Source organism: Plasmodium inui, assembly GCF_000524495.1.
Source record: "Plasmodium inui San Antonio 1 unplaced genomic scaffold supercont1.3, whole genome shotgun sequence".
In the NCBI taxonomy this organism is placed as follows: Eukaryota; Apicomplexa; class Aconoidasida; order Haemosporida; family Plasmodiidae; genus Plasmodium; species Plasmodium inui.
Genome location: NW_008481837.1, coordinates 1,341,311 through 1,367,542, shown reverse-complemented (window position 1 = coordinate 1,367,542; position 26,232 = coordinate 1,341,311). Strand labels below are relative to the sequence as shown.

Sequence of the window (26,232 nt, the reverse complement as noted above, 5' to 3'; positions counted from 1 at the left end):
TTTTTTCTTTTTTTTTTTTTAAAGTTGTCAGGCGAAAAAATTCAAAATAGATAGAAAAGCGATAAGGAATGCTCAAAAAAAAATTCCAAATTTGCAATTTAAAAAGTCATAGAAGCAACGGTGTGCAAACAAGTCCTGCAAGTTTTTGAAAACATTTATGCAGTACTGTTCATGGGTGCCCTCCAGAATTAAAAACGAAAGGGCCCATAAATACACAACGTGTGCGCATACATGTGTGTGTAACGTGGTCCGTGCAATGTGATTCCCACAGTGTAGTCTTTGCGAAGTAACATGTGCAATGTGTGGTCTTTGAAAAAGTTTTGTTCCCATTTTTGTGAACGTTCCAGTGAGACTTACGAAATGGAAGAATAAGTGTCTATGCGTTCAAAGAGACTACGACAAATTATATAACTGGAAAAAAGAGGCTTACGAAAAATCACGGCCCAAAAATGTTAGCTTGTTTATGCTTCCTTTTTTTGGACGTCCATAACCGCAAGTGTGTCGAGGGTGTTGAATGGGAAGCTTATCCCCATCCAGGTTGAGTGAATTAAAAATGTCTGATATAGATGTTGGATTCGTGTGTGTTGAGTGCCATCCCCTATTACACGGTATAATTAAGAGCAAGATGCATATCAGTGTGGTGGCAGAGAATGGGGACACGCAGCGGAGTGCTCATTACATGAGCACGCATAGGCAGACATAGGCACACACAGCCACACATAGGCACACATAGAGCCACACATACGCTCCCGTCCGTAGATGTGGAGAAGCTCCAAATCGCCCTTCTCGCGCATCTCGAACCGCCCTCAATCCCTCTCCTCACATCTTATATATGGACAGGGGGACAAATGGCATTTTGCTAATTTGAGCGACTTCCAACTTGTTCAGGCATTCCACTTTTATAAGATTATTAGCAGCGGCGTGCTCCGTCTTTATGTAACCCATAGCAATTGGCTTCTGCAAGAGGGGAGAAAAAGCGCTGCTGGTTATGTAACCTATCTCTTCGTGCGAATCTTCATTGGTGTAAATTTTTGAATTCTCCTTCGGAACGATAGTCGAGTTCATGATTAGCCCGATTCGCTTAATAGTTGTCCCGTTTTTAATTTGGTTCATTATAATATGTGCACCATTGAAATCTAATTCCTTCAGCCTTCTCTGACCTAGTACCCATTTATAATTGGATTCGATGGGAGTCAAATTTTCATTGATATCTTTTCCATACACACAGAATCCACTTTCCAATCTCAGTGTATTCAGAACTTCTAATCCACCCGGCTTTACCAAAGAGTTGTTTAAAATGCATTCGTATAATTCTTCCACGTGATTTTTTGGTACTAAAATGTCAAAGCCGTCTTCACCAGTACAGGTATACCTATTTAGTACGCACCCCTCTATCTTATTCAACTTGGTAATATTGCTTGACATAAAGCTACAATTTTCCAGGTAGGTATCATCCCCTATTATTTCATTCAGCACATTGGCGGACTTGCTCCCCTGAATGCATATTGAACTGTGAGAAGTGTACTCTTCGATCTTTACATTCAGTTTGGTATTCTCCAGAAGCTTTTCGTTTAGGTACCTATACACCTTATCCTTACACTGTATATTTAAATATAGTAGCAAATGATTTTCCCTTAGTATAATCACTATGTCATCTATGATTCCTCCTTTTTCGTTTAGCAACAGACTTATGCGACATTCATTTTCCCACAACCCTTTGATGTCGCTACCCACGTACTTTTCTAAAAAGTGTATTTTATCTGCCCCACTTATCTTTAAGATTGGTCTGTACGTGTAATCAAAAAGGGAGCTGCTTGACCTCGTGTGTAAATGTGATGTTATCAGCGTAAGGTCTTTGTATTCATTCGGGATGTAGTACCCGCTGTGGATTTTGAAAATGGCGTTGTTCTTCTTGTGGGCGTCATACAGAATGGTTTTCCTCACTTCTTCCTTTGAACAAAAGGGGAAAAGTGCAAAATGGGGAGAATTTCACAACGTAATTAATCACGCGCTGCATAACGTGGCGTGGCAAATCTGGCGCAACCGTGAGCAGCAGAACCACCGTACACACACGGATGTGAAGGGACAGAACTCGGTGCTGGCAAATGGTCTACACGGGTATTTCCATCGGGTGTGTACATTCCTACACGTACTGCAAAATGTAGTTATTTATTACTTTTTTTTTTCCATTTTAAGGTCCTCTTTTTTTTTTTTTTTTTCTTTAACCTATAACATTAGCGCTAACCACAGTTAGCCATCTCGTGGGTCCACTTTTAACCGCCTCCAAACAGTACTCTCTTTAAAAACTTACCATCTGTTTGTTCCCTGATGAGAAGTACCGAACCCCCGGTAGTCTCTTTCGGTGCTTAAATAGGATCTTCATTTTTACATCTCCTGAGAATGATTACTCTCATTCTGTAAATCTACCTCTCTCTTGAGGGGGATGTTACTTGAGAGCCAGTCACTGCGATGAATACCCTTATGAGTACATTTGGCGCTGCAAAATTGTGTAAACGGTGTAGGGTGGCTAAATGGATACGACCGTTTGGTCACAGTTAGAAAAGTATCACTATACATACTGAAATTTCCAACGTATAAAGGTACACTTCCTAACGTGCAGAACCTTCCCATTTTCTTGCCTGATGCGGGCCAGCCGAACTTACCCCCATCGCACGTACCCCGCTACACTTATATAATGCAAGTTCTATTTTTACAATTTTCGGAAGAACCAAAAAAAAGCAACGCATGTTCGGCTTGGTTGCTTCAATTTAGTGCAACTCGGTTCGGTTTCGACTACACTACATTTCTCTTTTTTTTTTTTTTGCGCCCAGAAATTTTATGCCAACGAAATGGTTGGATGCAAAACGAGCCAGCCCCCCTAACTCATCTTTTTAATTTCATAATGCCACTACGCCATTTGGTGCGTAGGTTTTCCAGATTTTTCTGCGCGTTTGGTAAGATTACCGCGGCTAGCTCTTTAGCTTGACAACTGCACCGTGGCTGCTTTTTCCAAGCGGTTGCATTTGTGTCGTTGGACTCTACGTTTGTTTTGGATCTCAATTCCACCAATTCGGATAATTTCATATTAGCTGCCATTTTGCTCCAGATTGTTCCCGTTTGTGCCAATTGTTTACTAGGCCATTGATTGGTTTGTACCCCCACCCCACCCTCTCCGATGGGAAAACTCATAAACGAACAACTCATCAAGTGCGGACTGTGCTTCCTCCTCGGATTTTACATAAAAGAAATATCCGAATGGGGAAACGGAAAAAAAAAAAAAGTCAGTGAAATCCTAAAGTGGATACGTTCCAAGGTGGAGACAGCAATATGTCCCTACGTGTTGTCATCACATGAGTACATAAAAGCACAGAAGATGGAAGCAGACTTATTTTATAAAAACTTCGATAAAGGAATAATCGACAAATATGCCAAGTATATGAAGATACAAGACATTCCATGTGATTCGCTGGAGAATATTTTCCAGACGAAGGTTTTAATTATCGGCTTGGGAGGATTAGGCTCCCCAGTCTGTCTTTACTTAACCAAATTTGGGTTCAAAGAAATAGGGCTAATTGATGGAGACACAGTTGAGGTGTCAAATTTGCAGAGGCAAATAATACATGCAGAAAAGCATACCGGAATGAATAAAACCCTGTCAGCGAAATTGACGGTAAAAAACATGGGAAATGAGGATGCTAATATAAAATGTTACCCATTTTATTTAGACAAAACGAATGGATTACAGATCGTTAAGAATTACGACATTGTTGTCGATTGCACGGATAACATTGCGACCCGATTTTTAATTAATGATCTGTGCGTTTTGTACAAAAAGAAATTAATTTTCGGCAGTGCACTAGGGCTATATGGACAGTTAAACGTTTTTAATATGACTAAAGAAAATTCCAACTGTTATAGGTGCTTACAAAACTTCAATAACCACACAGAAGAAAATGACTGTGATGAAAATGGAATCCTCTCCACCGTAACTGGGATTATTGGCATTTTACAGGCCAATGAAGTGATCAAACTGTCCGCTAATTTGAACCAGGAGAGTTTGCAAAATTTTTTAACCTACAATAGTCTATCTAGTAGGAGGCCATTTGAGACACTGAACATGAATCGAAAGAATCAAAATTGTGTTTGCGCCTGGGGAGACTCTGCAAAGCTGCGGGAGTTCATCGATCGAAACGATTACCAAGGTGGCGGTGGCAACGCGACTGACCTCGCCTGTGTCAGCGGCAAAATCCTATCCTCCTACCAGTACGACATAGGCGTCCTCCACTTCCTGGAGGTCCTGAACAATGATTTCTCCTTTTTCCAGTTCGCAGTAGACCATTTATGCATTTTGGACGTACGTAAGCAAAACAACGCAAATGTGTACGGCTTAAAGGATTCCATCAAGTGGAGCTTCTACGACATTATGGAATCTATAAACAATTATGCCAACAGCTCCAACCACCTGACTCAGCTAATTTTGGACAAACTACAAATATCCAGACGTACTGGAAATGTAGTTATCATCGTCATATGCAGACGGGGTATTGATTCTTTGAAGGTTGCCAAATATTTTAATCATTTTTTCTTGGTTGATTCAGAAGAGGGGAGCAGAATATCTCCCCGTCAGGATTCTTCCCCAGTATCTACCCTCGAAATTTCCCCAAACCAAAAAACTTCCAATAAATCGGACTTTCAGGAAAAGCAGATTTTTACCTACAATATGAAGGGCGGCTACCTAGAGCTTCAAAAAAGGGTGTTTAAAAATTTGCCATTTTTGTAACCACGTTGGGGTGCACATTATCGTGGTGACGAAAAGAATATTATGATGTGCTTTTACGTCAGAGCATAATCTTTGCAATGGCTTGGGAACCTCCCCATATACGCCCCTTCAACGGTTAGCAGCTTGTCTGATTGGCCCTGCTAAGCGGCACTTTTTCCGTTGTAGATATTTGTCCTGGGCTCCTCCCTCCCGCAGTTATATGCATACACAAAATTTACATAGAGCTGCTGCTCTTCCCCATTTGTTCATCAATTTTTTTTTTTTTGTAAACTCTTCCCGACTGTTTATCTCCACCCCAATTGCCTTCTGCAAACAATTCATTTGGTGAAAATGAAATGGCGCTTCGTCAAATGGGGCGGAAAATTTCGATCTCCATATTTTTTCCAGTTTTCTCTAGTATCAAATTTTGAAACAATGAAGCGAAAAATCCGTTTTTGCCTCTCCGTTTGTGCCATCACGATATGTGACACGAACGTTGGCAGTTTGAACGAAACATTGTAACGATGTGGAGTTGCCAAAGGGGCGAAAAAGCGCTGAAAAAAAGGGGAACAAATGTAAATACATATATATATTAATATACTCATGCGAGTGACGCGCCTTCCCCCCAATTGAGCAGCGGACCTTTTCCCTGCCCCTTTTTGGACCACAAAAAAAAAAAAAAAAAAAAAAAATTAGCTGCATGTTTTTATTTCAGCTCATTTGTAGCATTAAACAGCAATTTTTTTTTTCTTTTTGAACCTACAAGGAAGAAACCAATCTAGCATAAAATTGTACGTATGTTTATCCTCCCGTACATTATATGGTTATATATGTTATACCCCTCTGTATAGAATGGCCTTTTTTTGCATAAATCTACCGAACTGGCGCGTGCGCCCCGGCCTGACCCCTTAATGAGCTTCACGCCAAACAGGGGAAAAAGAGAAGCGTACAGCAAATCTCCATTACTTATCGCCATCCTTACTGATACCATTTTCTTCATCCCCTTCTCATGGCGTATGCTTTTATCAATGCTTACGAAACATAGGGGAGGAAGGAAAAAACGCCGAACCGGATTGAGGAATCATACGCTTATGTAGGTTCTACCCCTGGAGCAAAGAAAAATAAAAAAAAACTTCCCATGAAAACGAGAAAGAGCGCCAAGTACGAAGCCATTTTGAAAAGTGAAATAAAACATTTTAAGAGGCACGAAATGGTGGGATTCATTTTGAGCCTTCCCTTGTTCACCCCCAAAATTAAACTGCAATTCCTTGAACCGAATGCTTCTCGTATGTATATAAAACACTGCACGCATACGTTTCATCGTCCAGAAGCACATACAGTCACATAAGCCACATGCATAGACTTAGCTTAACACCCTTCCGGCGGAACATGCATAACCCACTGCTGCGCAGCCAACCGAAGAAAAAAAAAAACTTTTACATTCTAACCACACAGAAGAGATGAATATAAAAGATTTACTACACAATGAAATTATCATAATAAAAATAACCGAATTTTTGACCATACTGGAAATTCAAAATTTAATCATTTCGCTGAGAATTAATGTTAAGACGAACTTGTACTTTATGAATGAGTGCCTGTCCATATTGATGGACAAGGAATACACGGGGGAAGAGGAGGGAGAGGACGCAAAGGAAAATTCAGGAGTAAAGGACAAAGTTGAAAGGAACGAAGAAGAGCCACCCCCGTCTTCAGCTATAGCTAGATCGAATCTAAGTGCGAACCAGAATGATAGGCGTAGCCCCTTCGAGGAAAACGAAACACGTGAGAGGAATCCCAATTGGAGTAGAACGACTGTACAAAATGAGCCCTACCCGAACGGGGAAGTAATCGATTTGGTGACCTACCAAGAAGCGCACGCGAATAATTTGGAGCACCCCCCAAACGAGGAAGCAACAAAGCGAAAAACAAAATCGAAACAAAGCAGCTATAAAAACTTTTACCAAAAGAACATAAAAAAAGTTGGGAGCATGCGATCAATTAGGGAATGCTTGAAAATCGATTTTTACTCGAAAGGGAAGAGACCGCTACACAATAGAAACTCCCAAAAAGAAGGAAACAGATGGTTCAGAAAAATTTGGCTGTACACACATCTCTACCACGAAATAATAGATTTGAAAAAAAAATTTAAAAACGGATTTTTAAAAATAAACAATAATGAAATGGTGCCTAAAAATAGGATCAAACGGTTTGATCTTTTTCAGCTTTTCAAAATTAATGGAAAATTTTATTCCATTTTTGATGCCCCTTGGGTTTCTGTATATTTCCAATTTTGCTTAAATGCCATTTGCATCTTCTGTCAACAGAAAGTTGACAGGAATTCCTTATGTGTATTTGCAGAGAAAATTAATTTAACTGTATCAAATAAATTGCTTTTAAATTATTTTAATCATATTATAAAATCGGGGGAGCGTAACGTGCACGTAAACAAGGAGGATAATAGTGGTCAGGCCATTACAGATCACGCCCCTGAGGGAGGGGATGGCGAATTGGGGGAGCCCCCACAAAAAAGGAAAAAAATAAGCGTCGATTCTACTGAGGATTGTTACGAACTCGATTGTGCATCCCTCAAGGGTCAACACAGCGGTGATGATTGCGACAATGATGTGCGCAAGGAGGATAACGCGAACGCCTGTTGGTGGCGTAGAAGTGTTGACACCCTTCCGCTCGGGGGGAAGAGCGATTCGATTTCCATGAAAGATGTGAAGGGTTCCTTTATGGGAAGTCATCACGATTCATCCTCCCCGAGGGGTGCGAACGATTCCTTCTCCATGGGAGATACGGAAAGTTCGCTCGCCATGAGGGACATGGATGACCGCCTCTCCCTGAGAGACACGAACGATAGCACCTCGTGGGGCGGAGGGAGCACCTTCGGTGGCATTTCGTGGCAAGGCACAAACGACGACGCGCCGCTCAACTCGAAACCCCCGCAGAGCCGCTCGAAAAACCAGCCGAACGAAGAACTCGTTCAAATCAGAGAAGAATTCCTAGCCGTAAGAAAAACGCACATTTTCTGCGACGATTGCTCAAGGATCCTGGAGTACCGAATGAACATCAAGTCTATCTTTGAAGCGTTGAAAAAAGATTACGAATTGTTAAAAAAACTGAAAATCATGACAAAGACGTTTAAGATCCCCAAACATCTTTTTTGTATGTGTAATTATTTTTTTTTTAAGGACAAATATATTTTGTATTTTAAAAAAGTCTCCAATAATTTGCAAAGTTTGAGAAAAATATTAAAAAAAAAATTAATAAACAATTTTATATTTACCTTTTCGCTAAATTTTTACAAATTTGTAATTCGAGCACTGCTAACATGTGATGACAAGAAAATTTACCATTCCGAGGACATCTTCCTGTTTGGCTTTTACGTCAAGTATAGGAATTTACTCAATATGTTTAACAGCCCCAGGATTATCTATGTTTACTACTCCTTCCATGTCATTTTGGAAAAGATTAAAAAGCTTCAGCTTCTTTTCACTCATAAGCATTTCTTAAAGTTGACGCATGATCTGCACTTTGACGTCGTTGCTATAATTGAGAAGCTCAAACGATCTGATGCCAAGAGGATTTACAGGGGCATTTCCAAGTACATCTATGACCATGTGAATGAAGACATGTTATCCACGACCAGCTACGAGGAACTATACGTGTACTTTTTCCAGTGCGTGAAGAATTACAGATTTGTCTAGCGAGGCCACCGCAATGTGTAGTTAGGCTATCTTGCGGGGGGGTTCCTATTCACATATGTGTGTGCAGGGACAGAGAGAAGGAAAGAAAGAAAGAAAAAGAGAAAGAAATAGAGGCAGACAGAGGAACTACATTCCACCTGTGTTGATGTGATTTTCCATCAGCACCTGGTCTCATTACAAATTTTGTACCACTCTGTGAAATTTTTTGTGCATTTTATCATGTACATATATTTTTTTCCCTTTTTTAATCTGCTCCCTCTCCACACCAGTTTTTTTTTTTTAGTGTTTTAGCCTTTTTAAGTTTTAATTTTATTTTTTTTTCTCCCGAATTTCCAACTTAACCCATTTTGCTTCTATCCAGTGTGTATAAACACTACATATGGATTTCCGTTTTGTATGTCTTTTCTCCTCCGTTGCACTTCCCCTCCTTTTCTTTTGATTTCTCCCCTCCTTTTATTCTTTCATATTTTTTTTTTTTTTACAACTCACCGCATAGATATGCGGAATTTTACTCACGATATTTAATTCCACTCTGAGTAAAATAAAACGCACTTCTCCTTTCTATGCCTCCTCCTTTTCTTGTGGACCTGATTACACTTCGCAAAATGCACATCCTTTTTTTTTTGCCCTCCAATATAGGAAAAAAATCGTAACTCACATGTACACAATTTTTTTTAAAAAGAATGAAAATTTTACTTCAATCCGAAGCGTTATGTTGCTTAATGGTACAAAGAAATACAACACTGTTTCGAAAAAAAAAGGGGTGTAACTCCCCGCTGTGCGCTTTGAAAAAAGAGCTGTCCACCCTTAAAAAGGGTGGAACAGCAAAACGGAAACGTGTAAAGACGCAACATTTGCTAAACGAATGCATAAACTTACGATTAGCCGTGCTGCTGTTGAGCACGACGCACGCTCGTCCCCCGTCGGTGGCTCTCTCATGCGCAGGGGCACACAAGGTAGCATGCGCCAACGCAGTCGAGGAACCCAGTTGAGTAAGCCTGCCCATTGGACTTGGCACATGGTTGCGTCTTCACTTCAAAGAGATTCCGCTTCCTATAAATTTCTCCCATGTTTGTATCATTAGCCATCTCCCGCTCTTTCCCTATTTATATATTTACGCATATGCCCACGTTACGTAGGCTTCCCTGCGCGATTGCCTCCCCCTTGGGCGAAAGAGACTCCCTACGACAACTTGTTATTTTCTGGTATATCAAATAATTCCCCATGGAAGCAGATCAAATAACATGATACGAGGAAGCCCGAAACCCTCAAAATGATTTTCCACTTGTCCGAAATTATGTCCTTCGGCTTTTCTCGAAACATTCCTGGGTAAAACATCTTGTACTAGTTGCGCCGGATGGGGGGGAGAAAAAATGGCAAAAAAGAGCCGAAAAAACGCAAAGAAAATACGGAAAAAAGGGGGAAAATAAAGGTGACGCTTAACCACTACAACAACGCCCTTATGATATTTCTACACGCTGCTAAACTACTTAAAGGATAAAAAATTGTTTAAAAAAAAATTAATATTCACATGAATAAATAATAACTGAACGAAGGAACGCAGTTTTGGTTAAAGTTAAAAAAGCATAAAACCTGGAGCAATTTTTTACCCTCAGGCAACATTTCTTTCAATCGCACATATAACGTAAAACATCTTTGCAGTCGTATGCATATGCCAAACGCACGAATAAACAGAGCATGCGTTTGCCACAATTTTTTTGTTGGCATCTTTCGGGGAATTTTAGAATATGCCGTTCCGCATACGTACGTTGTGCAAATCTATATTTATACATTTGCAAATTTTTTTTTTTTTTTTCCTCAAAATAATTTATAGTGCCTGTCGAAAAGGCCTTCAATTTCCGCTCACCACATCTTTGGACTTCCCTCGTCTTCTCGCGCGTCATCGTTTGCCCATGTGTTAGCGGAAACATTGTTGCGTTTTGTTTTTTCCCCTCTTACGAGATGGCCAAATATTTTGGGCCAAAGGAAAGGACCGAAGTGTACATATACCATGTACATGGCGTCATTTCCCTGTGCCACCAGCTGCACAAGGAGCTTTTTCGTTAAAACTTTTCCGCCCAACTTATTCGGGGGTTGGTATAGAGCGCTTTCTGGACATGCTCCTCCCGATCACCGTCGGGGCGACCCACATGCGTAAGCAAATGAGCCCATTGAAACCACCGTGAGGAATACTATACAAGCGAACGCGCTACACCACCTACGCCACACCAACAGAGAGAAGCATGCAAACTGGCAAGGGAGAAGAAACAGAAAAAAAAAAATGATAAAACTAAGCGGAATATATTCTTACTGGCATTACAAAGCTTGGCAACGTGCTACGGCTGGATATTTGAGGACATGTAATATACCTTTTTTTTTTCTAAATTTGTTCATACCGTGAAGCAAACAACGCCCTGGGGCGCCACATGATATGTCCATAAAAATGGCGAAAATTAGACTAACCAATTACGTCAGTTGTTGTTTGTTACGTTATCATTCCAGACAGCTACCACTGCGCTCCGTTTTGTTAATTCTCCAGTGCATATCATAGCACATTTTTTTAATTACATCCTCTTAATACTATGTTAATGTCTTGTTTTATTACGTCCCTTTTTTTCTGGGTTAACGCTTTTCTCCTACCGATTCCATGTGCTCTTTTTTCCCTCCATTATTTTCTCATTTTCCATGCTTGCATTTTTTCAACGTCCCCTTTCCCCTACAATCACATATGATATTCCCTTTTTTTTAACCCACTGAAGTTATTAAAAACAATTTAGCGAATAACGAAATGGTCGGTTACGTCATTAACGACAAGCATCCCAAGAGCATACGAGTTGCATGCGACAGGTTAGCCTAGTGCGGTGATACGTGGGGCCAAGCCTCGGAGGGCAAAGGGACGCAGGTAGACCCGTCCCCACATGTGAGTATTCACATAAGGGAAAACATGTCTTTACCCACCGAGTCGCGGTCAAGCTAAACACACAAAAAAGGAGTAAAAGATATGCCACACAAAAAAGGCCTTAGAATAAACACAACACAGCATCATAATACCCCTAAATAGGCAAACGAAAAAAATGAGAAGGGGGGGGGTTCCATGCAGAGGTTCCCCTCAATGTGCAAGAGAAATGCACTTACACATTAAAAAAAAAGGAAAAAAAAAAAATTATATGGCCAAAATTTTACATAGCACACATTTTACATCGCCAACATTTTACATCGCCAACATTTTACATCGCCCACATTTTACATCGCCCACATTTTACATCGCCCACATTTTACATCGCCCACATTTTACATCGCCCACATTTGCCATGCGCCCCACAGGTACATGTACGTCGTTCGGTATAAGAAGACCTTCAGGTACACAAAAAAAATTTGGGCCCATGACGAAAAGAGCGAAGCAAAGATCGGAGACATTGTCCGGATTCAGCCACTGGGGTATCGGATAGGCCCCTGGAAAAATTACATCCTCGTGAAAATTCTGTACAAGGAAAATAAGGAGTGACCTCATCATTCTTTGGCACGTTTCACGGGTGGAGTGGTCCTCAGGGGGGAATAAAACAAATGCGTTTTCGGGGGATCTGTCTTAACTGCCTCCTTTTCTTTTTATTTCCCTTTTTTCTCGCCATATCAGTTCATCGTATGCCGTTGTGCACATGCTACGCGTGGTTTGCAGTCATCCCATTCTCTGTTTGCATGCGCGCTTTTTACTGCTTCGTTATTTATACTCCGAACGCATCTTGAACTCCTTTTATATTTACACTTCGAGTGCCTTTTTCCCCTCGTCAAATATCTCCCACACACACACTTGCGTGACAATGATCACGTTATATTTCTGTGCCCCCAATTTTACTCCTCACAATGGGGACGCCTATTCGACCGATTATAATTGGACGGCGCATTTATATTTTTAAGAAACAAATTCAAGTTGAAGTTGGACTGCCGATTCTCAGCCTGCACCTGGTGGTGCTCCAGCTGCATATCCTTCATAATTAGTTCCCTCTCCTGAATTTTTTTTTTATACGCTTTCGTTATAAAAACTTTTTCTTCCTTGGATGTATCAATTTTGAGTTTTTTCTGAATCAACATTTCCCTTTCCAATTCCCTTCGTTTTGCGCTACCAATGAGGGCGTCCATGTATTTGGACTTTCCCTTCTGGTCGCTTTCCCTCTTATTGAATATGTCATCGATACGGATTTCCTTCTCCACTTCGGCCTTGGCTGCAGCTGTGTCTTCCCTTTCTGTGCTCTTTCTTCCACTTGGACGTTTCGGCAAATATTCCTTCGATCGTTTCTCCCCCCATGTGTCATTACCCCGACGGTGGCTTCTGGTCTCTCCCAGTTCCTTATAGAAGGCGTCATACTGCTTCTTCCCCCCCAACCCGTTCGCTCTATCCTCATGCAGCTTCGTCAACTCGTCGGCCCTATAACCCAGGTAGCGAATTTTCTTCTTCCTGTCTGTGTGATCAATTTTTAATTCCTCCCTTGGTTTTGTTTCCCCCGGATTTTCATGCTCATAAATATATTCTCTTATTTCTTTCTCGATTTGTTTATTCTTTTCTTCATTTATTTTTCTATTTTGGTTGTTCTCCAGTTCGTACGGTTCCTCTTCATCATCTGAGGTCACAAAGAAATCCTCTATTTGGTTCTTCACACTTTTTTCTTTGGTTGTTGCCTTTCCCTCTTTGTTGCTTTTTCGATCACCTTCCTGATTTCCCTTCTTCAATGCCCCAGTCGATGTGCCCTCCTCGTTACCCGTCTTTTGTCCCGCCTCCTCGCCTCTAGTTTTCTTGCCGAGGGATAAATTAATCTTCATCTTGCCTTCTCTGCTCTGTTTATCTGGCCCACTTTTCCTGCTGGATCATAGAAGCGAAGTGGCATTTTTAAAGATTAGCACTTCCCATACGAACTTTTCAGGCGTCCTTTCAGAGCTACTTATATTTTATAAGAAAATATATCTAACGTACGCGTATATACGAATGTGATGTGTTCCCTACGCAGGTGCAAATTTTACAACTTAGCTTGTGCGGTGTTTTAGCCTCATTTGTTTGCTTCCCAATTTTTTTTTTTTTAAATTAATTTTTCCCTGTAATTTTCTTCTATCTTCTTCTCTCTCTTTGTGACATGTAAAGATCATCCCTTCAGCGTCAACTTGGGCGAGTTTCGTTTGCATAGGGATAGATTTCGCGGTCTCATTTTGGCTCGCCCCAATTGAATTTCAGCCTCCCGATTGACCCGAACTTTCCCCTTGGCATAGCCAACCCCCCTTGAGCACGCACCAGCTGTGAACATCGCACTTGGTGCCGTTCGTAAAAATGAATATAGAGGACTTCCTAAAATTCAACAACTTAAAATTATCCAAAGATAAAATAACAAACAGCCTCCAACGCAACAAAATCGGCATACTCATAACCAATTTGGGAAGCCCCGCGAAACCGACTTATTGGGCGTTGTACAAATATTTGGCTAGTAAGGAAAAGACAAAAAAGGGGAAAAAAGGAAAAGGGCACAAAAAATTGGGAAGTGCTCTGAAATAGTGCTACAGGCCCCCCAAACCACCACCTCCGTGGGGATAAACAATTCTCCTTTAAAAAAAAAAAAAAAAAAAAAATACACCCCATAATGCGCATGTACATCATACATATTGTACTGCGTCGCCGCATATTAACTTATTATTTTATTTTTTTCCTTTACCGGACATCTCTACCCTTTTAGAGTTCCTTGGCGACCCGCGAGTTGTCAAGCTGAATCGCTTTTTGTGGCTGCCCCTGCTCTATGGCTACGTACTTCCCTTGCGCAGCGGTAACGATAAAAAAAAAGGGGGGGGAAATTATTTCGAAAAAAAGACACCCTTCTGAGGGCAACCAAGGGGCGCGTTATGCCTATTTACACCGCCGCAAGGTAACATGCAAGATATACATGGCATTTCCCACCTCCCCTGATCACCACCTCATGTATGATCCCCGCAGCAAAGTCCCTATCCAAATATAAAAATGTGTGGACAGACGAAGGGTCCCCTCTATGCGTGAACACGCATAACCAGTGCGCGGAGTTGAAGGAGCGTTTATTTGCAATGTAACTGAGAGAGAGAAAAAAAAAGCCCTTCTATGAATCTGTGTCCGTGTGAGCATTCACAAAAATGTACGATTCGCCTGCTTTCATTTGTGTGGGAAAGACTAATCACTCAGTGCTTGGTGGAATCACACGCTATTTACACGAATGGGAAGCGCGTCACCACTCCAACATAGACATAAGCTTCCTCTCCAGCATCGACATAGCCTCCACTCCGATGTCCACATAGCCTCCACTCCGACGTCCACATAGCAACCACCCCAACGACCACATAGCCACCACTCGACAACCTCGCAGGTACAAAGACAAAGTTGCGATTACCTACGGAATGCGATACGGAGAGAGGTCCATAAAAAGAGCATTGGATTATTTGAAAGGCAAAAACATAAACAAGCTTCTAGTAGTGCCCCTATATCCCCAATCGGCCGAATGCACAGTAGCATCCACGCTTGACTGCGTAGGGGAAAATTTAAAAAAGTGGAATAACATCCCAGAGTTGAGATTTCTATCGGGATACTGCCTAAATGAAAAGTACCTAAACAGTATTACTGAGAGTATTCAAAATTTCTGGAAAATAAATGGAAAGGGAAACAAATTAATCATATCTTACCATTCCATACCTACTAAGACGGTGGAGGATGGAGATCTATATCCTTTTTTTTGTATCGAGAGTACAAACCAGTTGATTAAAAAGCTGAACCTTAAGAAGGAAGATTATATTTTGGCTTTCCAATCCAGAATAGAAGGACAAAGATGGATACAACCATGTATTGAAAATATTTTAAAGCAGTTGTCTTCTGATGGATGTAATGTCGTCGATGTGGTTTGTCCATCCTTTTCCGCTGACTGTTTGGAGACACTGGAAGAAATTGAAATCACCTATAAGCAGCAGTTCCTTCAGCATGGCAATGGACGCCTTCGATATATAAGCTGCTTAAATTATTCCAAAGTGGGCATTGATTTTCTCTTGGGCATTATTGAGGAGAACATAGTTGGATGGTAGGCAGCCAATCTTCTTGCCCATCCCGTCATCTTCCCATCAGATGTGCGCCATTTTATTCATCCCAACGGTACAGAGATATATGTATACGGTGCCGACATAAACATTTGCGCGTTCCCAAGAGGGGGAATACCCTCCCACCCCCTCCCCCCTGCTGCAGACATTAGCAATGCAAAAAAAAAAAAAAAATGTACACAGCTGGGGGGGTATGCAAATCACGGGAATTCTCACCTCTTATTGGCCACCCATCTTTCATTTGGCTAAATATTAAAAAAATTATAAAAAGGAGCACAAAATGGTAACTTCTACAAAATGTTTTTCGCTTTTACCAGTGACACGAATTTTTTTTTTTTCCACCCCCATTTGCTATGTGAATTGAATGCAGAAATGCCAAAATTTGTCGTTAATTCTTCCTTCCCCCCCAATTTTGACAACTCCTCCTGGCACGCATCCATACCCCCGCGCAGAGCAGTATTAACGTAGGTATATATCTGTTCTGTTTAAAAGAATGCCTCTTGGTAATCCCTTGCGTTGCGTCATTTTTGTTGCTACCTAAACCGCCCCTTCTGATAAGCGCTACGCAAACTAAAGAGAAAGCTAAAATGCAGTTATATTTGCGACTTGCCAAGGATAGGGCTACTTTATGCCGTCGTAGAAACGAAAAAAAAAACATAAAACAAAACTAAATAAATAAAACAGAATAAAATAAAGTAAACCCACCTTTCGATAATGAAAGGGGCTTATCCCAAAGGAAAAAGCAATAATGCCATTTTTAATGCGGAGCACAGGAACCTCCGTGCAAATGAGCAAGCCATGCGGGCGTACGCGTATTGCAAACGCGTGTATAGAATAAATCCACATTCGTTTTTAAGTTTAACAATTAGCGATTCTCCAGGAGCACTGTCGGCATACGCATTGGAAATGTTCCCTCGAGTGGATTAAAAAACCAGCGTGCGTAGAACTGTGAACAGTAATTCTTTTTTCTCCTTCTCAAAAAAGCAGAAAAAAAAAAAGAGTAATATGAACGAGCGAAAGTTCCCATAGGAAGAAATGGCCTCGTAAAACAAGAGGGAACCGGAAAAAACTGCCCCTGGGAAAGAGCAAGGATATAGCATAAATAACTAAATAGCGCCCCTTATATTTATACCCATTTTTACCCCCCAACAATTTGATAAGCTAAATTCCAAGGATTAACTTTGTCAGATCAGCTCTCCACTGGCAGCCGAAAAATTTGAAAAATAGACGAGGGCAAAAGAAGATAGGGTAAAGTAAGAAGTTGTTACCACCCCGTGAGTGAAGCACAGATAAAAAAGCACCACCTCGTGACAGAGATCTAATCAACCAAATGGAAGACCCCATCACGAGGTTCTACAAATGCAGAAAAACCTGCTGTGAGATGCTCGAGGACAGGGGATACATCATAACACCCAGGGAGAAGATGGAAAACTTTGCCACCTTCAAGGAACAGTTTGAGGAAAATGAAAAGCTGTAAGAAAAAGCACTTACAAAATTCACACGTGTGATAAAGGACATTTGCAAATGCATACTCCTCCACGTTAGAAAAAACATTCCGTTTTTTTTTTTTTTTTTTTCCCTTTTTTTTAAAATAATAAACCGCTGTGCAAAGAAGCGTGTACCATGATAAATCCCTTCCCTCCCTGTCCCTTTCCCGCGCTTCCATTTTCAGACGATCCAGAATGACTATCATCACAAGTCATAAGAACGACGCGAACAACAAAATTATAGTTTACTTCGCAGATGAAACTAAAAAAACAGGAGTCAAACCTTTGAGAGAGTAACACACAAAAGACGCTAAAATGCATGCGACAGTCGGGGTCCTATCTACTTATATAATGTCACCTCTTCACACGTGTCGCCACCCTTCACATACAATTTTAACTTTATGTAAAAATATAACCATACAGGCTGACGGAAAAAATGGATGAAAAGTCAATTCAGAGAGCAATACTTGTGACGCAAAATACACTGACACCCTTCGCTCGAGATGTAATTCTAATGCATATAAGCATGATATAATAATTTTGTTCCTTCTTTTTTTATATATAAGGAATGAACCTGGTTTTTATTTATTTATTCATTTGTTTATATGTTTATTTTTTTTTCCACCTGTCGACACCTAGATGTTTCTGTTTGCACTCCTATATAGGCAATTAAGGAAGCTGCCCCGAGACACATCATAGAAAATTTTTTGGACACCGAATTGTTGGTAAGCACAGTTAAAAAAAAAAAAAAAATTAACAAATTATTTGTGTTAACGCAAAAAAGGCGACACTTTCGCCTCTGCAAACAGGTGAAAAGGGGTATAAACTTTACCACCTGGGGGTCTCCATTTTGGGGGGTGTCCCCTCTCACCCGCAGGTAACTCCTGACGCAACAATGATATGTACCTCGTCCATTTCGACTTCGCCAGGTTAACATAACGAAGCACGAGCTCGTTCCAAGGCACATCCCCCTTACGAGTGACGAAAAAAGGAACCTCCTACAAAGATATAAGGTAAGACAATGAATGAAACCACAAAGAGGAGAAACATGCAAAGGAAAAGAAACGCATCAGCAGAGTAAAATTGTGTGGTTGCTACGCACTATTCTACTTCCTTTGGTGTGGTGTTAAAATTGATCAAACGGGAAAAAAACTCCTATGCTTCGTTATGTTAATACTCGGATTGAAGAAAGCGGGAAGAAGAATTTTCCATTTCTACAATTCTGCCGCATGCACGTGTTCCCTCTGTGCTGCCCCGCATATTTAGCCCACTTCTTTATTTTCAGATTAAAGAAAACAAGTTGCCTAGAATTCAAGACGTGGATCCTGTCTGTCGATACTTCGGCCTCGCAAAAGGACAGGTAAAAAAAAAAAAAGGTGCTAATGGCAAGGAGGCTGTTCTCGCCGCATACCGTTCCCCGTTCGCCCATGCTCTTCGTCCCCCATCTGCATCACATTTTTGTATGCTTTCCTTATTTCATGCTTTTCCGTTTCATTTCTTAGGTTGTTAAAATAATCAGGCCCAGTGAAACAGCTGGTAGGTACGTGACCTACAGGCTTGTGGTTTGAAACCCACCCATTTCGTGTGTCGACTTAATCTCCCTGCAGATTGCCGATCCATTTTTGTCATTTTTTTTTTCCTGTATTGTTCCTATTTTTTTGCTGTTTTTTTCCTTGTTACCACAATGTCGTGTGAACAGGCATTCATGCTGTTCCCGATTTCACGCCATCCTAATAGTGAGCATGCGTGCAGCTGCTTCTCCGATTTTTTCTCCCCCACGCATTAACCGATTTGAATGTTTGCTTTCGAAACCCCTCAGCTCCCTTTCCACCTCCTTCTTATTTCGTTTACTCATTACCATTGATTTTAATACTACAAAATTAAAACTCTTTGCTGAACTTTGCAATTTTTTAACCTTATCAATTGGTAACACGTTTCGGTGGACATGCTCAAGATGGGCGACATGATTAGGAGGAGTCAAGTACGCAGCCCATTTGGACGCGTCTCATCCAAGTGGTACCACTTCTGACTGATTGCCACTCGAGGAGGGTGGCTCAAAACTGGAGGCTTGGTTTGCCCACATGGAAATCTTATTCCGTTCTGCCACTGCGAAGAGGCCGGAAAAAGGGTGGAAGTCCACGAAATTGAAGCAATTAAACTTATAAGTCTTAATGCACTCTATCACTTCCATTTGGTGTAAATCACACAAGTTAACAGAACACTTGTCCGTAATTGAAATGAAGAGTTTACTATCCGATCTTATCGTTAAATTAGTCATATTATATTTTGGGCAGTGTGCCTTTTTGATCAAACAGACGACCTGTTCATTTTTCCCAAATGTAAGGGAGTACACAGAATTGTTACTAGTACTAACTACGCATTTGTCTCTATTTAAGTAATAACTTAGGACATTCTCCTTCACGTCTATTATAAAACTGGAAACGAACTGATTCGTCATCCTAAAATCGTAGATTAAAAAAAGCGAAGGTTCGTAACATGCCAGGATAAACGAGTCTCCCCAAAATGGAACTGGGGAAATATCCAAAATGTCACTACAGAATTTCAATTCGCTATTCAAAATAGATTTCTCTTCTTTCTGCTTCGTAGTGGAAGATAACACTTTGATATTTGCAACACTTTTCTTTATTTTGTTAAAGCGTATGACCAGCGTGTTACTACTTCCTTCGTTCGACACACTGCATACAGTATTGTTACGCGGCAAATCTGTCTGCATCCTCAGGTCATAGATGGCAATGTCCCCATGGTGATTTACAGGAGTGACTATTTTTCCATTCACACAGTACGGCTTGGCGTATGTATAATTGTTGGCGTCTAATTTTACAGCACAATGGTTATGCTCTATGTCCCATAATTTTACCGACCCTTCTTTTGTTTTTACAAAAAAATGGTCCTTATCAAAAAGAGACGCATATAGTGCACTATAATTTGATACCTTGTAATTCCCTGTGCTTGTTAAATTATTTAAATCCCATAACGTGACCATTCCACAATCGCAGGTAGAGATTAACACATCTTCGCCGCAAAATTTCACGCTGCATATGTTGTCTGCGTGGTTGGTTAGGTAAAACAGCGCCTTTCCTTGTTCGCCTACCATGATTCTCGGGTTTTCCACGTCCATGTTCAGCTCGTCATGCGTCAACGTGGAAAAGGGTGGAATAAATGGGGAGAGTCACACAAAACTGTACTTTAAAGGTGTACCTCTCCCCAATTTTGCCCCTTAAAAAAATGGCTGCACAAACCATCCGATGGGGATACCTTCCCCTTCATATCCCCACTTGCTAATCACCAATTGGAGATGGGCAACTCAATATGTTCATACTTCTCTGCGTTCAACATGTGGAGAGGGAAACAAAAAAAAAAGTAAAAGGAGCCGGGCACACCAATTTGAAAAAAAAAACGCTTCACAAAAAAATGAACAAATGGGCGTAACCTACGAATGACACCCACCGTGAGGGGGCAAAACAAAGGACGCCAAATTGGGGACGGAAAAAATATAGGGCGCTGAAAAGGTGAGCCAGAATTGTCGGGCATTCAACTGTGTCCAGGCACACCGACACTTGTAAAAAATAGGTAGGGGAAGAAAATGAGATGGGGGGGCTTCATATACCCATCTGGAGGGCCCCCTTCTGCCGGCGCAATCCGTAGTCACGCCAAGAGAAAAGAGGGGGGAAAAAAAAGAGAAAAAAAGAAAAAAATTAACCACACAATACACAAATTCGATGCCACTACCAGTTTAACGCCGCTAATCAGGATACTCGCCGCTCCACCCCGCGGCGCTTCACTGGATGATCCGGATGGGGTCCCTGAACTTCCAGTGCAGCGCGTTTATCTCTCGCTCCAGCTTATCCGTAAACAGCATGTTCTCCGTGAGAGAGTACAAGTTCTCGCGCAGCTGCAGGAAGTCGGACACGCCGATAACGGTGGACGTGACGAACGATCGTGTGTAGACCCATTTTAGGGCGGCCACAGTGAGGTTTGGGAAGTAGTACTTTTGACTTAAATAATACAACTCCCGAATGATATAAGTAGCTATGGATCCTCGCAGACGCTTCATGTAGGAAGGAAACTTTTGCATTCTCCCCTTAGTCGTGTAATCCGTGTACTCTAAATACTTCCCCGTTAAAATGCCCGCACATAGGGGTGAATAAGCCAAAATAGAAACATTAGCATTCTGGGGTCGACAAATTTCAAGAAACCCTTTTTCTACATCATTACGACACAATAAATTGTATTCTAACTGCACCGACACGGGGGGAGATATGTGTAACTGTTTGCATAAATCGTAAAATTTGAGTAAGCCAAAGGGAGTTTCATTACTTAATCCCCATTCTCTAATTTTCCCTTTTTTTTTTAACTCATTAATTGCTTGCAGCTGCTCTACAAAGGGCACAAAGTCGTCATAGTATTTGTTATAGTCGTAAAGCACGTCACCATAATCTCCCGAAGACTGATTGGGATAGTACCTGTCTGGCCAATGCAGTTGCAGCAGGTCGATGTAATTCGTCTTCAGTCTCATCAAGCAGTTATCCACACTCGAAATAATATTCTCCTTGCTCAGTGTGATCATGTTGTCCTTTCTCTGACTCTCCTTCCACTTCTCCAGTTTTTTCATCTTTTCCAGTGCTTCGTAGTCCTTTTGCAGATATAGTTCCTCCTTTCTTTTTAGCTCCTCGAGCTTTTCCATGGGGCTTTTGCTCTCCTCCTTGGAGTAGGGAATCTGATCGCGATTTCCCTTGTTGTAGTTGCCCTGTGCGTTCGCCTGTGCTTCTCCCCCGGAGTCATGTGTATAGGCAGCTACACCAGCCGCTGTTCCAGTTGCCCTCCCCCCCTTGTACTTCCTAGCCCAAGGAATCTTATCCGTCCTTCCGCAAATCTTCGTCGCGATGACAAACTTATGCCGGTTGGCCTTCCCCTTTGCCCTAATCCAGTTTCCTAAAATCTCCTCCGACAACCCAAAGTAGTTCTCGCTAACAGGCAAGGGATATATTTCGGCCGTATCGAAAAAATTCACCTGGAACTCTTCATAAGCATAATCAAATAGTTCGTGGGCCACTTTCTGATCCACATAATTTCCGAAATTCATCGTGCCTAAGCAAATTTCAGAAACAGCTAAATTGCTATTCCCCAAATAGTGGTATCTCATAACGGGTTTATCTTTCCCATTTTTTTTAACACAATAAAGTTGGCTATATTTTTGATACTCGATTAAATTTCCGTATGGATATTTTACATACCTCCATGATTCTAATCCTATGGGTTCTCTATTGCACCCCCCTGTCAAAACATCACTTAACATTGGTTGCCTAAAAATTTCATTATCTAGCTTTTTCTTAGGTATGATAATTTCTTTCCCATAATATCTTCTGTCTTCCTCTAACTCTGATTTGTATGGTGGTGTCTCATGCACTGTGTTTCGAAACGGTTTGTAATAATTTCTCCTTTTATATTCGAAGTAGTAATTCCTTTCTTTGTCGTAGTACGTGAGTATATAATCATATGTGGGATTGTCGAAGTCTGCCTTCACCAACTTGATATTTTTATTTTCATCATAATCTAGTGGGAGCATAATCCAGTCCTCCTCTTTAATGCCCTGATTTTTTATGTCAAAAGATCCTTGGAAATTTTCTTTGGCCTTCTTCAATTCGTCTTTGTCCCACAGATCTTTTATTTTCTCATAATTTGCATTATCCACGATGTATATTCCTTCTTCTAAATTGTACACACGATATTCTATGTCCACTCCCCTGATGTTAATTTTTTTTGCTTCCATTTCTTCTACGTATCTGTAGGTCACTTCGTCTTCTTTCAGGGGGCGGCGATTCTCCGGTGCAGCGTCAACACCCAATTTTTTTTGTCCATACTGGTTTGTTACTCCTGTGGGGAAAGTCTGCCCCCGGTTATTCTTCCTTTCCCTCATCAGGTTAAACATATAGTCGCTGGAATCTCCCTTGTGCTCATCCATGTGTAGCGCGAATTGTTTGCTCTGGCTAGTACGTTCAATCTGCTTCGTAAGCACGGCTTGCTTGGTCCGCTTGGTACTCCTTTTTGTCCCCTGATCTAAGTCTCTCAAGTGGTGCCCCCCCGTTGTTATGAAGTACCTCACTTGGATTTCTCTCCCCTTTTTGTTCCATTCGGGTTGGAGGGGTTCCCCCCTGAGGTGCCGTTTCAGAGCGGCTCCCCTCCTGCTGCAGATACTGTTTCCGCTACTCTTGCCGCTATTGTTGCCTCTATTGTCGGCACTACTTCCACCGTGAGCAACTGAGCGGGTAACTCTGCTTTTCCCTGAAAGATGCCCCACTCCATTGCAATTCGCTTCTGCCCCCAGCAGGAACAACGCGCATAGAGCGTGCATACACCTTAACGCGTCCCTTTTCTTCATCTTCTCATTTTTTTTCTCTTCGTAGATTATCCGGAAGGGGAACAAAATTTAGATGGTCACTTCGCCCGCTGCTTCATCACAGCCATTTGGTTGCCCTCTCCCTCAAAAAAAAAAAAAAACACTGGCGCAAGCGTTTCCAGAGCATGTAGAAATTCCATTTCTCAATTTAAACTATTTCAATTTACACATTTGGTTCCAATTGGGATCAAAGAATGAAACGAGTTCAGAAAATTATCACATATTTTAACATTGAGAAAAAAAAAAAGTGAAGTGGCCAAGTAATTACGCTTCCAATTTTTCGAACAGGATTGCATTTTCGCCAATCCGTGTGGGCTCAACAAGGACCCAATATTTGGCCACACCTTGGCCTAACATTTGACCCGAATTTGACCTAATATATATTTTTTTTTCCCCCGCGCCAAAGCGGTAGTTATATGTTTACCCATGTGCATGTTCGGCACTGGCTTACACATGTACAGATATGGCAGGCAGACATGGCACATCCCCACGGCTGGTCCGCCTCAAAACGTTCGGCCAGAAGAACACCCCCCCCGATGTGTTTCACAAAAGGGACGCCTTCAAATAACGACCTGCTTACCCGTTCGGCGCTCTCTGCTGCGCTTTTAAGCTTCTCCCCCTCAGAAACAGGGCGAGGGTCATTTTATTGTGCGCCTTTCTTACACTACGTTGCGCTTTTTTTTTTTGCACATCGGTTTGGCACTGAAAAAAATTTTAAATTAAAAATGTTGACGGTGAAGACGGGCGAAATTAAAGAGGGGCGCAACTGTCAAGAGGGAACCCGGCAAGCACGCACGAAGGTATGAAAATGCAAAGGTACGAAAGTGCAAAGGTACGAACGTGCGAATGTGCGAAGGTACGAAGAGTGGGCGAGAAAAGGGCAGACCACCGCCTGCCGCTTCAAATAAGAGCAGCTGCACAAAATAGGACAAAGGGGTGCCCTATGTTGATGCAGACAATTGTATCCTCGTGAGTCCACCATCGCGACGGCTCCCGCGGTTCACCGGCACACTTAGCTTTTTTTCCTCTTTGTTTTCTTCAAATTCTGGTTAATCGCCACGGAGAAGTCTATGTCGGATGAATCGTCATTCGAGACGACAGACGAGTCGGCGTGCTTCTTGGCACTCGCGTTCCTTTTCTGGTCCTGGAAACTTGGGTATCCCTTAAAATACGGGTTTGAGCGAACAGTGGCGTCTATCCTATCGTTCGCAGTTCTGGTGACACCCATCGGTTGACACTCTGGAGGGTTAGTTATCTCCTTTCGGGACACCTCGCTTGTTCTTTGCATTTTCAAATTATGCAGATGCGAGTTGCCGTCGCTGAATTCTTGTCTCTTTATCTTCCCCACATCTGCATTTCTAAGGTCCACTTCGTTTCCTGTGCCGAAGTTACTACTGATGTCGCTGATCTCGCTGATATCGTCATCATACTTATCCATGTAGGCAAACTCCTCACCATTCTTCATTCCCCTTTTCTGCTTCAATTTTCGAAGCTCTTCGTTTAACAGGTACTGACTTGTGCGCGTAGTGTCCCCTAGGGTTGTCTCCCCCTGCGCCGATTTTTCTTTTCCTTCCTTCTTCACCTCCTGCGAATATATGTACTGTTCATATTTCTTTATAATTTTTTCAATGTTGAGATTATTTTTTACTGATTTGTTGGTGGGGATAACCAGCGGTTTTGCATGAACACGTGCGTCATCATATTTTATGTGCACAGGATTGGAAGAATATTTGATCTGTAAATTTTTCTTTTTCAAGCTATTTCTTAAATGTTTATCTTCCTCTAACGCATCTTCTAAAATTTTCAAAATGCTTTTAACTCTTTTTTTCGCTAGCTCGATAGCTTCAAGTATTTTTTCATACGATATAGGGGACCCCCCCGGTTTCAATATACTCACTAATTTTCCGTTTTTGTTAAGTGCAACGGATAATTTGGAAGACATAAATTCTTCTTCCTGTATGGACGGATCGATCAGGCATATGGCTTCACAATTGAAATACGCAAAGGTAGTCAAAATAGGAGTATTATGAATTGACAAGGGGGTGTAACTTGTCTCCCCTTCTTCGATAATAATATTTCCACTGTTATCAACTGTCACTTCATTGTTTCGATAATGTACTAATCCACTGTAGGCAGACAAATAGCAAGAGTCATATAAATTCCCATCATTTTCTATGACAATAATGTTTACTAACAAACACCACACTTTCTTTTGGGGGATAATACACAAAGATTCAAAATTTAAAAGATTACTTGATTTTAAAATTCTTTCAATTAAATTTCTAATTTCCAAACATTCATCACTAATTTGGGAATTATCATTTGCGTTTGTAAAACTATCTATATCTAAATTTACTTTTACTATTCCTTCGTTTGGTTTCTTATCAAATGGCTTCACAATTTCACTCGTGATTCTGCATATAACTTTTGTGTGCCCAATAGAAACCTCTACATTTCCGTGTTCTCCCAGAAAGTATATCGAAATGTTTCTTGAATCTTCAAAATTTCGTCCATCCAATCGTAGCTTCTTTTTCAAGTTGCACCAGAAGAAGTTTGCATTGTTTTTGCAACTCTTCATTGTTGTATTGACATCGTCATTTGGAGGGGCAAATGGGACAACTACGTAAGAAAAAATTTGTAACGAATTGAGAATAAAAAAAAATGCCAAATGAGTCTTTACTTCAAAATTTTAAGGTCATTTCTACTTAAAGGTGATTCATTTGTTAGCATTCCCTCCTCCAACGTGTTAGGAAATTCCCCCTTTTTTTA

General features: G+C 41.2%; 11 protein-coding genes across 11 annotated transcripts; 6 read left to right on the top strand and 5 right to left on the bottom strand.

Moving 5' to 3' along the window:
• Positions 1-819: 819 nt before the first annotated feature.
• On the bottom strand, positions 820-2,383 carry C922_01143 (aminomethyltransferase; the record flags this gene model as incomplete). The annotated part of the gene is made up of 2 exons (XM_008816751.1): positions 820-1,950; positions 2,312-2,383. 2 exons carry the CDS (start codon positions 2,381-2,383, stop codon positions 820-822), a joined length of 1,203 nt encoding a protein of 400 aa, XP_008814973.1.
• Positions 2,384-3,175: 792 nt separating this feature from the next.
• Positions 3,176-4,780, top strand: C922_01142 (hypothetical protein; the record flags this gene model as incomplete). Its single annotated transcript, XM_008816750.1, has 1 exon — positions 3,176-4,780. The coding sequence occupies one exon, from the start codon at positions 3,176-3,178 to the stop codon at positions 4,778-4,780; it is 1,605 nt and encodes a 534-aa protein (XP_008814972.1).
• Positions 4,781-6,219: 1,439 nt separating this feature from the next.
• C922_01141 (hypothetical protein) lies at positions 6,220-8,472 on the top strand (the record flags this gene model as incomplete). The annotated part of the gene is made up of 1 exon (XM_008816749.1): positions 6,220-8,472. The coding sequence occupies one exon, from the start codon at positions 6,220-6,222 to the stop codon at positions 8,470-8,472; it is 2,253 nt and encodes a 750-aa protein (XP_008814971.1).
• Positions 8,473-10,915: 2,443 nt separating this feature from the next.
• On the top strand, positions 10,916-11,977 carry C922_01140 (hypothetical protein; the record flags this gene model as incomplete). Its single annotated transcript, XM_008816748.1, has 3 exons — positions 10,916-10,946; positions 11,232-11,319; positions 11,797-11,977. 3 exons carry the CDS (start codon positions 10,916-10,918, stop codon positions 11,975-11,977), a joined length of 300 nt encoding a protein of 99 aa, XP_008814970.1.
• Positions 11,978-12,321: 344 nt separating this feature from the next.
• Positions 12,322-13,287, bottom strand: C922_01139 (hypothetical protein; the record flags this gene model as incomplete). Its single annotated transcript, XM_008816747.1, has 1 exon — positions 12,322-13,287. The coding sequence occupies one exon, from the start codon at positions 13,285-13,287 to the stop codon at positions 12,322-12,324; it is 966 nt and encodes a 321-aa protein (XP_008814969.1).
• Positions 13,288-13,786: 499 nt separating this feature from the next.
• C922_01138 (ferrochelatase) lies at positions 13,787-15,546 on the top strand (the record flags this gene model as incomplete). Its single annotated transcript, XM_008816746.1, has 4 exons — positions 13,787-13,940; positions 14,187-14,273; positions 14,441-14,546; positions 14,841-15,546. The coding sequence occupies 4 exons, from the start codon at positions 13,787-13,789 to the stop codon at positions 15,544-15,546; spliced, it is 1,053 nt and encodes a 350-aa protein (XP_008814968.1).
• Positions 15,547-16,888: 1,342 nt separating this feature from the next.
• C922_01137 (DNA-directed RNA polymerase I, II, and III subunit RPABC1) lies at positions 16,889-17,342 on the top strand (the record flags this gene model as incomplete). Its single annotated transcript, XM_008816745.1, has 2 exons — positions 16,889-17,031; positions 17,231-17,342. The coding sequence occupies 2 exons, from the start codon at positions 16,889-16,891 to the stop codon at positions 17,340-17,342; spliced, it is 255 nt and encodes an 84-aa protein (XP_008814967.1).
• A 139-nt stretch (positions 17,343-17,481) lies between these two features.
• On the top strand, positions 17,482-18,613 carry C922_01136 (DNA-directed RNA polymerase I, II, and III subunit RPABC1; the record flags this gene model as incomplete). Its single annotated transcript, XM_008816744.1, has 5 exons — positions 17,482-17,550; positions 17,711-17,770; positions 17,975-18,058; positions 18,331-18,405; positions 18,548-18,613. 5 exons carry the CDS (start codon positions 17,482-17,484, stop codon positions 18,611-18,613), a joined length of 354 nt encoding a protein of 117 aa, XP_008814966.1.
• A 437-nt stretch (positions 18,614-19,050) lies between these two features.
• On the bottom strand, positions 19,051-20,184 carry C922_01135 (hypothetical protein; the record flags this gene model as incomplete). The annotated part of the gene is made up of 1 exon (XM_008816743.1): positions 19,051-20,184. One exon carries the CDS (start codon positions 20,182-20,184, stop codon positions 19,051-19,053), a length of 1,134 nt encoding a protein of 377 aa, XP_008814965.1.
• Positions 20,185-20,844: 660 nt separating this feature from the next.
• Positions 20,845-23,445, bottom strand: C922_01134 (hypothetical protein; the record flags this gene model as incomplete). The annotated part of the gene is made up of 1 exon (XM_008816742.1): positions 20,845-23,445. The coding sequence occupies one exon, from the start codon at positions 23,443-23,445 to the stop codon at positions 20,845-20,847; it is 2,601 nt and encodes an 866-aa protein (XP_008814964.1).
• Positions 23,446-24,475: 1,030 nt separating this feature from the next.
• On the bottom strand, positions 24,476-26,041 carry C922_01133 (exosome complex component RRP45; the record flags this gene model as incomplete). Its single annotated transcript, XM_008816741.1, has 1 exon — positions 24,476-26,041. The coding sequence occupies one exon, from the start codon at positions 26,039-26,041 to the stop codon at positions 24,476-24,478; it is 1,566 nt and encodes a 521-aa protein (XP_008814963.1).
• Between the last annotated feature and the right edge of the window lie 191 nt (positions 26,042-26,232).